The sequence below is a fragment of the Ictidomys tridecemlineatus genome, chromosome 10 (genome assembly GCF_052094955.1).
Source record: "Ictidomys tridecemlineatus isolate mIctTri1 chromosome 10, mIctTri1.hap1, whole genome shotgun sequence".
NCBI classification, from domain to species: Eukaryota; Metazoa; Chordata; class Mammalia; order Rodentia; family Sciuridae; genus Ictidomys; species Ictidomys tridecemlineatus.
In genome coordinates this window covers 135,026,837-135,039,631 of record NC_135486.1, presented here as the reverse complement: position 1 = coordinate 135,039,631, position 12,795 = coordinate 135,026,837, and the positions used below count along the sequence as shown (strand labels likewise).

At 43.0% G+C, this 12,795-nt stretch overlaps 1 protein-coding gene across 5 annotated transcripts in view; it reads right to left on the bottom strand.

The window, feature by feature from the left end:
• The window catches only part of Cpped1 (calcineurin like phosphoesterase domain containing 1), a 96,953-nt gene extending 84,163 nt beyond the window's left edge, over positions 1-12,790 (bottom strand). For 3 of the 5 annotated variants that reach the window (XM_005323679.5, XM_005323680.5, XM_078024347.1), the window contains exon 1: positions 12,658-12,790. In XM_005323679.5, the coding sequence (XP_005323736.1) occupies positions 12,658-12,727 (70 nt within the window). In that variant the 5' untranslated portion in view covers positions 12,728-12,790. Of the gene's footprint in view, positions 1-12,096; positions 12,255-12,657 lie in introns of those variants that run through there. The other 2 variants (XM_013357964.4, XM_040277067.2) reach the window with 2 other exon arrangements.
• Between the last annotated feature and the right edge of the window lie 5 nt (positions 12,791-12,795).

Sequence of the window (12,795 nt, the reverse complement as noted above, 5' to 3'; positions counted from 1 at the left end):
CAGGTATTTGGTCCTAAACATTTCTCAGTTTTGTTGACGAATGTCTAGTTGTCACCCTTTACAAAATCAAGTCAAGGTGCTTTGAATGTTAAGAAATTAACTGGAGAATTCTGTACTAGTGAGTTCTGACACTTTTGATTATACGTGACTGTGATGGATAGTGTATGCATCCACAAGCAAGGATGTGTGTGCACCACACAGGTGTTTAAAAGTACAACCGGAAGATGCATATTTTTCTTAGAACGTATAAAGGAGCCCTAATTGATGACTTTGATGAGACCCTGGTCAAATTTTGGGGTAAGCTAAGTACTTGTGAAATAAATGAAATAAAGTGAGTCGATTAAATTTCTATCTCATTTCTGACACAGATGATACCAAAATAAGACAGTAATCTCTGGAAACACCTGATACAAAGCCCTGGATGATGCCTATAGTGTATTTAGTGTTGATACACAGTAAAGCATACATTTAACTAAAATATCAAAATCAGCTATGAGTAAGAATACCCATAATGAATTTAATCTTTCAACAAACACAAAGAAATAATATTTAGCTATCCACTGCTATACATCAAATCAGCACACATGGAGCAGCTGAAGACAGATACTCATCTAATATCTCACAGTTCCTGGGTTCAGGGCTCTGGCATGGTTTAGTCTGTCCACTGCTCAGTTTCCTGAGCTGCAATCAAGCACTGGCCAGTGCTGAGGAATCAGCTAAAGACTAACATGGGATGAGATTTGCTCCAAGCACTTGAAGTTGTTGGTGGGATGTAGCTTCTTATGGGATGTGGGACTTGGGGGCATCAGTTTCTCACTGGCTGTGAGCCAGGGGCAACCCCCAGTTCCTTCGGCAGCTCAAAAACATGGAAAATGATATTGATTCATTAGCACCAGTACGGGAGAGATCTGTTAGCAAATGGAGTTACAATCCTGTGTGGAGCAGAGATGAAAATGACATCCCCTCACTTCTGCTGTGCTCCTTCTAACACACAGGGCATGAACACCAGGAGGTAGGATTATGGGGCACAGATGAGAGTCAGCCACAGATGGCAACATAAGTTACTCAGGTGAACTCCGAGTTTGCTCCTGACATTCTAGTACTGAGCCACTTAACCCACTTACTGCAAACCACCTTAAAGAGGCTGGAGAGCTTAACTCACAGAAGGCACTGGACACTGTCATTACGGGAAAGACTGGCAGGGTTGCTGTAACCAGCCTTTCACTTAACCAAAGTGGGATACTGAGGCCTGGCTAGGGGTCCCAGGGCTCAAGTTCAAGATCACTCTATTGATGAGCAGCAGCTTTTACCAAAGGGCTAGTCATGATCTCAGTGCTATTGAACTGGAAAGAGCCACAAAGAAGAAGGAATAGGCCCCTGGCTGCCCAAAAGTTGTCCATCTTGTTGCAGGCATTTTTGTCTCCAAAAAATATTCTTTCAAATGGAACTTTTTGTTAAATTAAATGATACTCTCGTAAAGATAATGCTGGCAAGGCCCAGAGTGTTCTCCTGGTCGCCTGTGATATCCACAGTTTCTGCCAAAAACACAGGCTGATTCAGGGTACAGGCTGGGGTCCAGACACCTATCTCTGGAGGGTGCTAATTGGTGATCTCCTCCAGACATGACAAACTCAAGGTCTGGCTAGCAGATGTGTTCTGCTGGGCCCACGCAGTGTTTATAAAATTCTGAATTTGTTGCCAACATTTTTAATTCATGAGTTTGATATGTGCCTGGATTTCTGGATTCTCATGGAAAATCTGGTTACACTGGGCCCAAATGGACAGTGCCAAGGATTGGCTGGGGCTATGTGGCTCTTTACACGGGGCTTATGCTCTTGAAATTGACATAACCTACACTTGGCCCTTGCAGGCACCTGCAACCATAGGCCTTATCTATGGTGACCCTTCCCTTTTGCTCAAGGTGGGAAAAAGAAGACCCAACAAATGCAAATAAAATGAGTGGAACTAACAAAGAGCCAGGGGCATAAACTGGGCAGAAACAGGCCCGAAATACCCATTCTGCCACAAGGCTGATTTCAGAAGAAGATGACAACACTGGCACAATTAGAACATTGTGTCTAGCTAGAACATCTATGTCTGTCTAAACAGGCCAGGAAAAAACATACTGAATGACCACCATTCTCTAAATAAAGTTTTAAAACTAATTTTAAAATATATTTTCAGGGGCTGGGGATGTGGCTCAAGCGGTAGCGCGCTCGCCTGGCATGCGTGCGGCCCAGGTTCGATCCTCCAGCACCACATACAAACAAAGATGTTGTGTCCGCCAATAACTAATAAATAAATAAATATTTTTTAAAAAATAAAAAATATATATATTTTCAGAAATAATTTGCCTTAGAAATCCTGTTTATCTGTTTCATTGAAAAATAAGATTGGCCACTTCCAATTTCTGCTATTAAGAGACTATCATAGCTACCATCTTTCAAAATTGAGAGATTAAACAGTGGATTTGGAGTGATATTAAACTATGTGCAGAAAAGACTTGTGAGTTTTCTTTAAACAATTTAATCAGGTGCAAAGCAACTGCATACAGAGAAGAATCTTAAAAGCCTGTAAGAATTCATACAATGCCTCACCATTAATCCTCCCCATGAGACTCTGTTTATATGCCAAAAATCCTGCCTGAAGGATAGACATTCCAATTGCAATTCTCTTTACAGTTTGCACTTTCAATATCACAAACTAATGTTTTCTTGGATTTGTCTCTGCCAATATATTTCCTCTCGCTCATTTTTATTATACCTCTCAGGCATATTTGTCAATTGTTAATGAAAGCTGAGTTTTTAATATATACCAAGAATTAGAAATTTCATTGATCCTTTCCATATTACCAGCTAATCACAGACTATAATAAATGCATACCCCAAAGCTAAGGAGTCACTGTTTTCATCACTGACCAGGAAAAGACCAAGGAGAGTCACCATGCCATTAACAACTAAAACAGTCATATCTGTGCTCTTGTGAAGAGCTACACCTGTTACCTATATAGAACCAAAAATAGTTCAAGGTGGAATACAGTGATAAATGGCTCTCTTAAGTTAATTTTTATAACAGAAAGTCACACTTTCTAAGTCCAGTTTGGGAACACAGATTTAAAATGATATTGGTTTAGCAATCTAATTAGTAGGCTCCTATCATTATCGAATCACATCATTACAGGGTACAAATACTTAACAATTCAAGGTTTTGGCTCCTATTAATTTGTCTGATTCAAAACAATACAGGAATTGGGAATACTGGGTAGCTACATTTCTCCATTTGACTAAAAAGCTAAAGAATTAACTCAAAAATTAAAAATAGGTATATTTTTCTGGACTGGTCTAAGCTCCAAGCTTGGAATTTCCACCTTAAATTCAATATTTTCACAAGCAAATTCATCATCCTTCATTCATTTACCCTGGTTGCCTTCTGCAGATGTCTCATATTTTGCCACCATCATCTCCCGTCTCCCAATCTACAGATCTTGGGATCGTGCATCACTACATACACACAGCCAGCCAAGCTGTAGCATTCCACTTCTACAACACCCATGCAGCAGTCCCACTTCCTGTCCCACACTGCCATTATCTTTGTTCAGGTCTTCAACACTCCCAGCAAGGGGGACAGCTCCCTACACTGTTCATGGCAGCCCCTGCCCACAGCAGGCACTGCCCCCACGCTGATCACCAAAACCTCTTCCTTGCTAAAGAGCCACTAGCCTTGAATCTCCACGAGGACAGGCTCATGTCTGCTGCCCACTCCAGCATATCACCAGCCACATCATCCAGCTCTGGCAGGAGGTAGGCAGGCAGCAAACATGTGCTGACCAGATGGAGAGGTCCTTGAATCCCTGCTCATTCTGACACTGGGGGCTAAAATGAGCCTAAAGCTTTTCCAGCTGTATCACTGGTCCCATTAGACAAGGGACATACAAAATCAGTGGGGGTGATTTTGACATTAAATGTCTACAGACATTTTTGGATATCACTGGGAGATGAGTAGTACTACCATAATCCAGTGGGTAGAGGGCAGACATGCTGCTAAACATCCCATAATACACAGGCAGAGCCACATGACAAAGAACAATCCAGCCAATGATGCCAACAAACCTGAGGCTGAGAAACCCTGCTCAAGACATGCCACGCCATCCCTCCAGAATGAATCACAATCTGCTCCCCAAACATACCCCACCACTTCCAACCCTTCCCTTGGGTACTCTACCAATTTCCTGCTGAAATTACATTATCCAGGCCAGTCCAGCCCATACCGACTCCACCACAGAGACTGCCCCCTTCCTGTGAGCAGATGCCACTCAGGCTCTATAACACATGCTATGCCAGGCGTGGACATTCAGCAGTGTGCAGGTTACAGGTCCCATTCCCTAAGATCCTACAGAATAGCGAGGACGACAGCAGGAAACAACTAAATAGCCTAGTGACACATTGGCTTGCTGGGATCACAGAACCCATCAGGATGACATAGGACACAGTGATTGGCAGGGGGGCCTCTGGGACTGCACCTCAGGGAGGGAGCCCCACAAGTGCCCAGACCCTATGTGAATACGAGGCTGGAGGAAGAGACAGGGATAACCTCACACCAGGGACATGCAGGCTTGATGAGGGGGTTTAAAGCCCCTGCCCAACTTTGGGCCTCCAACTCCCAAACCCCCACCTGGTCCTAGTCCAGAACTGAGCCTTACATTCTAAATCCCATTTCAACCTTTACCAACTATGTGACACCATGCGAGTTCCCTAACCTCTCTGGCCTTTAGTTTTCTTATGGGTAAAGTAAAAATAACAGCACCCCTCTCTCAAAAGGCTTGTTCTGAAGAATTAATGAGTGAGTACCTATAACGCATCTAGACTAGGCACAGGGTAAGTGGTCAAATGTAAAGGTAGTTACCATGACAACTAGTCAGTCACCTGGACCCTGTCTTAGCAAAGTCAAGGCTACTGAAGTCTTACCTATTTTTTTGTTCCCACAAAGCAAGGCTCAGAAAATACCTGATGAGATTACATGTTTACATGCTTTGTCTTAGCATCTTTCCCTTCATACATTGTGGATATTGCTTTGGTTACAAAACAGCAAAGATGGGTAGCTTTACAGCTACCTGGAGGCTTTCTGGCTAAAGAGCAAATGCCAACAAAATGCAATTTTTGCAGTTCCTCACAGTAGCAATCTGCACAGTGAATCACAATCTAAAAGTCTTCAGCAATATCCTTCATCTTCTCAGGGGACTAATCTTATTTTAGTGGTTTTAAAAAAAAAAAACAGTAGCTAAACAATATTTACCACTCTAGGACTCTTCTTGGTTTAACAAGCTAAAAGTCCCACTGTAAAACCGTCAGACCTAATGCAGAAGATGACAGTGCCCTTCATTAGTGTGTGCTTAGGCCTTGGGGGCTGGTGACAGTTATCGGGGTACAGGGTTCCTTTTTGAGGTTGTAGAAATATTCTAAAATTGATTGTGGTGATGGCTATACAATTCTGAATACCTTAAAAGCCATCGAATTAAACACTCTAAAAGGGTGAATTGTATGGTATGAGAAGAGTGGTTTTTAAAAACCATACCTACCCCTAATAATTAACCATGACAGCAACATTCAGAGTCTCTAAATTACGTGTCCTAAGCATCAAGGTGAATTTACCCAGCCTCTTTTCTTAGGCTAAATGAATCCAAAAGGTGGTTTTTAAGATACACAAAAGCTTCTGAGTCACAGCTTGGCTGCCACAGTTGCCATTTGGGGATGGAGGACCTGCCAAAATCTTTATCTGCAACCCTTCAGAGAACTAAGACAGCAGATGGGCCAGGACTTCTTGGCCAGGTGGCTTTCAGCATCACTGGCTTCGGTCAACACTATTCTGGGACAATAGTTAAAGGGGAAAAAGACATTTCCAAAATCTTCTTTGACTTTTCAAAAGCAGGACTCCATTTGGGGAGTTAATGGTGGATGCTTGCTATGACTTCTGCCCCATTCCCCATGTTCCCCTGCCTCATTCCCTGGCTGTCGGCCTAGGCAGACCTTTGGGGAGAACTGGAAGGTGTGCTTTCTCTGGGCACATGCAGCCCTACAGGTGCAAGGCTAGGCAAACAGAGGCCTGGATGCAGAGAGAACCCTTCCTCCAGGCAGCTGCAAGCCAAACCTCCTCCAGCAGAGGCCTTTGAGCAGATTTGCAATAGGCTGCCTGAAGCTCTAACCAGCCTCCAAGCCTCTGTAAAAGGCACCGTTGCAGGGGCAGCTGGGCTGCTCTACACCCTCCCCAACTTCTGCACCTGTCCCTCAAGGAGCTTGATCGCCAAACGTCTGTTATGAGTTGTCTCCAAATCTGTTGATGCTGCCACATATTTTTTAATCACCTGATTTAATGAAATGTATAAACCAGTGGAATGTGAATGTAACAGGTCGTTTCTAATAAAACCAATATAAATGCTTTGGGAAGACTCAATAAATGCGAGTTGGCAGAAATAAAATACCATCAAATTAGGTGCTAGGGAGAAGTGTTAAACACTTAAGGAGAAAATATAAGCCTAGAGGAATCCTTCACTGGGAATGTTTCCCAGGTGATTACGAACTGACTATCTGTCCCTTGGAAAAAACCCAACTGGAAAAGCTTCATTATGGGTGTGTGGTGTTCATGCAAGAAAAGCTACAAGCATGCCTATCTGTGAACCCATACCCCAAGGCAAGCCCTTGGTGACCCCTAAAGATTGGTACATAGATGCACATTTATGGGCTACACTAAAATGAAATGTTAAAAGTAACCATGTAATTCTTCTTCTTCTTCTTTTTTTTTGTACCAGAAATTGAATAATGAACACAGAGGTGCTCAACCACTGAGCCTCATTTCTAGTCCCTTTTTTTTGAATTTTGAGACAGGGTCTCACTAAATTGTGGAGGGCCTCACTTAGTTGTAGAGACTGGCTGTGAACTTACCTCGGTCTCCCAACTGGGATTACAAGTGTGCACCACTGCACCCAGCAATGATATAATTCTTTATGGTTCCCTTCTTTATTTTTTTTTCTTACCAATTATAAGGTTTCCACTGTGGTTAAAAAACAAGCAACAATGGAAATGTTCCGATAATTAGACCCTTTCTCTATATACAACTCATTAACTCAAAAGAGAACTTGATCTAAAGGTGAAGAACTCAAACTATAAAACTCTTATAAGAAGGCTGGGGCTGTCGCTCAGTGGTAGAGCGCATGCCTCACAGGAATGAGGCACTGGGTTCAATCCTCAGAACCACATAAAAATAAACAAATAAAATAAAAACGTTTTTTAAAAAAGAAAAAAAAATTCTTAATAAGAAAACACATAGGAGTAAATCTTTGTGCGTTGGGGTTAGGGAAAGATTTCTTAGATATGACACCAAAAGCACAACTTACAATAAAAGAGTAAGTTGATAAATTGGACTTCATCAAAATTTTAAATTTTTGTACTATAAATAATATCATTCAGAAAGTGAAAAGACAGTGCACAGAATGGAAAAAGATACATGCAAATCGTATATCTGACAAGGGACTTATATCCAGAATACACAGAGAACTCCTATAGCTTAACAATAAAAAGAAAAACACAATTAAAAAATAGGCACAGGCTCTAATGAGATATTTCTTCTAAGATGTACAAGTGGACACTAAGCACACAAAATGATGCTTGACATCATCAGTCATTAGGAAAACGCAAATCAAAACCTCAATGAGATGCTACTTCATGTCCACTGGATGGCATATTAAACAGATAACAAGCATTGGCAAGGATGTGGGGAAATTGGAACTCATACATTACTGCTGGAATATAACATGGTGCTTTGGCAAACAGCTTGCCATGTCCTCAAAATGTTGAGGACAGTTACTAAATGACCCAGTAATTTCAATCCTATGCATCTACCTAAAGAAACAACAACAAAAAATATATCCATCTAAAGCCTTGTGACTGTTCACACAGTTTTATTCATAAAAGACAAAGAAAAAATGGTCCAAATGGGTGGATGTCTATGAATATCAAGGGGCGAGGGGCAAAAGTTCAGCACTGGGTGAATGGATAAACAAAATGTGCTTACTGATGCAAGCAAACAGCATTCAGTAAAAAGGAAAAAAATACATACTGCAATGTAGAGGAAACTCAAAAACATTATGCTAAGGCACAGACACAGTCACAAAGGCCAAAGATTACAATTCCATTTATATGAAAGGTCCAGAAGAGGCACATCACTGGAGGTCATCGGTAGCTGCTTGCGCAGGGAGTGGGAACATGCAGAGACTGCAAATGGGCTTTTTTGAGGGGGCACAGGAGATGTTCTAAAACTAGATTGTGACTGCATCACTATAAACCTAAAAGCTATTTAACTATAAACTGAAAATAAGTGCATGTTACGGTACATAAATTATATCTTAATAGTTACTAAATAATAAAAAGGCAAAAAAAATGTACTCAAGAAATAAAAGCAAGTTTGTCTTTTGAAAATGTTAGTGTAAACTTTTGACATACTAATATGCACTAGTCTCTCTACCTGCTAACTGATAACTCCAATAACGTGATAAAAAAATAACAAACATTCTAGTTTAATCACAGGGACTGTTAAAAGGAAAATTCCTTAGACCAATTAAATTTGGTTGTTATCAGAGCAAAAAAAAACAGATTCATGAATGGGCAGCTCCCAGAAGGAAAGCAGGTTCTGAGAACCCCAAACAACAAATCAGACAGCATTTTAGGAAGATCACACAGCATTCACAGAAGACAGAAGTGGGATACAGAAAACAGCTTAGTCAACCATGCAATCAGTTGGCTACAGCTTAGCTGTTTACAACTCAAGTTAACTGGCTATAGGGCCTCCTGCAATCAACCAAAGTTTAGCTACTGTGATTAAACTCTGTGCTGATTTGGCCTATTGGGCCTATTCCAAGTACCAAGGCCAAATCCATGGCCCCCTACAAATTTTATTTAACAGAACCCTCCTCAAATAAAGACAACTAATCATACAGCACAATTGAAGCATTCATTTCATCATCTTCTTCATCTTGTTAGACTTGCTTAAATCACATTATTTTTAACCCTGTTCAAACCTGGGTAAGTATTCCAGGTCTATTTCTAAAAAGAGTTTTAGGTGAGACCCGCAAGAGATGGGGAAAGTTATAGTTTAATGAGAATCCATTTATTCTTGCCATGTGAGAGGATTTCCAGAGAAGACGAAGAAACAGTCAGGATTAGCAAATATAGTCAGCTCTTCTGAACAGCTGCAGACGTTTAAAATGTCCAGGGAAATAATCTTCTTAAGATTACCACCCAGGAGCCCTGTTCTCTGAGGGAGAAAATACTCTGGTGGTAAAATGAACTGGGAAAAATCAGACTTAGGACCTAAAAACAATTACACACAATTTTTTAAACATATTTTATCTTGATATTTTTCCCTTTGAGAATTTCTGCAGAACAGATATGATAAGCCTCTCAAAAGAAATACTTGCTAGGAGAAAGTAGTCCTAATTAGGATATGTGTCAAGGAAATATAATTATCAATTTGTCTAATTAAAATGAATATCTGAACATGCCTTAGGAATGCAACTCTTCTCAGGTGAGACATGCACAATTTATATTTTATAAACATCCATCCGCAGAGCCTAGCCCATTATATTAACGAGGAACAGATGACTGAAACAGAGCCTCACCTATCACACTACTGGAAGAAGTGCTGAGAATAATGTCATTCATGTAAATCACCGCTGGGAGAAAGGGCCTCAGAGCAACTGCTCTTTCACTCCGTGCACAGGTTTCAATTGAGAAACAAAATGGCTGATTCTGAAGGGGATTTCTAGTAGTGCAGGCCAGGGTCAGCAAAGCTGTGATTTTAGGGACACTTGTTTGAGTTAAATGAACCCCTCTGACAGGCAAAGTGAGTTCTGGCAAAAGAAGGGAAGAAAGAGCCAGTTCCTTTGCATTCTCTGGCAAGTCCACTTCCATAGGCTAGAGGCTGTGTTTCTGCAGAACCAAGATGGCCTTAGATACCTCTAACAGTACCTGTCAAAGCTGCCGGGCTCAGCTTACATTCACCCAGATCTCTGCAACATCTGATCCTGTAAAACATTCTGCATATGTCCTCCCACCCAGCGATGTTGTCACACCTGCTCCTGGCTTTATCTTTCAGAATTTCTGGCTGTTCCTGCTCTTAACCCTCCAATGTGGTCCTCTTAACCTTAAATACCAATGTATACTAAAGCCACAGACAGTTATGCATGTACCGTCCACTATGTCTCACTGTTCCCCTTAGCAACGCCTTTGACTCCTAAAAGAATATCATGTACTCCCCTCTCTGTGATGTTACTCATACCTTTATCACTAGCTGTGCACTGCACCCCACAAATTGCCAGCACCTCAAATCCATCTCATCAAATGTAAGCCTGTTCCTTCCTCCCTGGCATCAGCTAACATCCTGCCACCACCCAGGACCAGTACTTAAAATCCCAACTCTCACTGCAGTGCTCTCAGAGCTCATGGGTTACTCTTTGTGTAATAGCTTTGTACCTGGATTCTGAGCCCCTGAAGGTTTAGTATGTGACCCCACTCCCTGCCATTTTCTATTTTCTACAAGACACCGCAGAACATTATATTTCTCCAAACTAAATGGAGAAAAATAGCAGAGTAATCCGTAACTCTCCTATACTGAGGTGGGGGACATATACTTGGTGCAATCACTTTGGAAGACCATTTGATAATAACTGGTAAAACTAGGGATGATTATATCCTACAACCCAGAACTCTGCTCCTGGGTATACATCCTAGAGAAACTCTCCCACACGTCCACAGAAAGACTTGTACAAGAATGTTTCTAACAGCACTGTTAACAAGAGTGAAAAAACAACTAAATGGCCATTGTATCAGTCAGGATCAAAGCAGGAAATTGCTGGCATACTCAAACTAGGATAAATAAAGGAAGATTTTAAAGGGAATTATTTGGGATACGTTGGGCATGGAGAAACTACAACAGTGTAGTACTCCACAAACAGAAAAGCAGACCTGCTATCACTTGTATACCTACAAGGAAGAAGGGAGGGTGTGTTGCTACCCAAATCTGGAAAAAGAGTCTGAGAAAAAAAAAAAAAAAGACTATTGAGAGAAGCAGCAGCTTCAAGGGAGGAATACAGCCAGTGCAACACAACTACACAAGAAGTGGTGTAACAAATATGCTGACTTGGGCTTTCCCCTCCCTCTGGTCTCCAGCTGGGGCTTCCTGATGGTTGAACACAAGGGAAGCTAAAGGGCAGGGAGTCTACTGGTAATAGCCCATAGAAGTCAACCTGCTGGAGCACTGTGGAAAAGGGGGAGAGATTTGGAAAGGCAAAGGTAGAATAAAGAGGCAGGCAAATTTGAAGACTCTCAACATATCCATCCACAAAATGTATAAAGCATATATTTATAAATATACGCATCCATTTATAAATACATAAATATTCATAAATATTCCCCAGTAGGAAAATGAGGTAAGTGGAACTACTTATTTCACTACAGATAAATCTCAAAGATGTCATGTTGATGAACAAGGTCAAGCCCCACTACAGAATGGCACCATAGCAGGCATGTTTTCCCAAATCTGCCACACATGGATTTCTGGCTGCACACAACTTCCAGAATCTTGCCACTCTCCCACCAAGAGTTGCAAAGAAGGAAAAGAACGAAGTTCAAGTAGAGAATTACAGGACACACCTACATTGGCTAGGGAGGTAGGAAAGTCCTAGGAAGCAAATGAACTTTCAAGTTGAGAAGGAGCCAGTCCATCAGAGCTACCAGTATCTGTGGTAGCTCCGAAGAGCAGGTGCCAAGACCCTCAGAAGGGAAAGGGCTTGGCCCTTTTAAGCACAAATCAAGAAAACCAGTGAGGCAGGAAAACTGGGCAAGGGCGAATGGGCGTTAAGCCAGATCATGCTGGGCATTTGGATGATCTCCCTGGGGTTGTAAAGCTGGGGAAATAAAAAAAAAAAAAAAAAAAGGAATGGGAACCTCACTTCCTCTTGACTTGTGGCTGACATTCGCTGGGCGCCTAGCATGTAGTGACAGTGGGTTACACAGCTACTCTGATCTGTGGACACTCCCAACAGATTACCTCCGTCCCGCATCCTGGGGGACCGTCACGACTCTGGACGCCCTGCCACTCTACAGTTAGCACGGACAGCTGCTGCTAACCCAGCAGCAAAAGACTCCATCTCAGTAAGCAACCCCAAGAGCGAGGTGCACGGTGCCCCGTGGTGAACGACTTCCGGAAGGGCACGGCCTCCAGGAGCGCTCCTCCAGCGCCGCCTACGACCCCCGAGGCCTCCCGTCCTACAGACGGGGAAACTGAGGCCGGGTCCGCTGAGGGCCGTGGACGAGGCAGGGCTTGGAACTGCGGAGCCCGAGCTACTTCTAACTCCGCTCGGCCGCTTCCTCTTACTCTCCCCCCTCACACTGCCAGGCCCGGGCCAGCGAGGACGCCGGCGCGAACGCCTAACTCGGACCCGCCTCTCCCGCCGTGGGAGCGGGCAGTGCGGCCCCTATTGCGGTCCCCGGTCACGAGTGCAGCCCGCGATGGGATCCGGCTGGAGGCGCGCGCGCCGGGACCGAAGGCTCCCCTGGCGGAAGGTTCCGCATCTCGGCAGATCTTTTCCTAGGCGAAGGCCGGCGGTACCTGAGGAAAACGCGTCCAGGGTCCTGCCCCGGGCTCTGTGGAAAACATCCCCAGCCTCCGCAGCAGACATGGCGAGCGAGTTTCTGGCCAGTCCGGCGCACGCTGCGTGGGAGGGAGCAGCCACCCCACAGCGCCCAA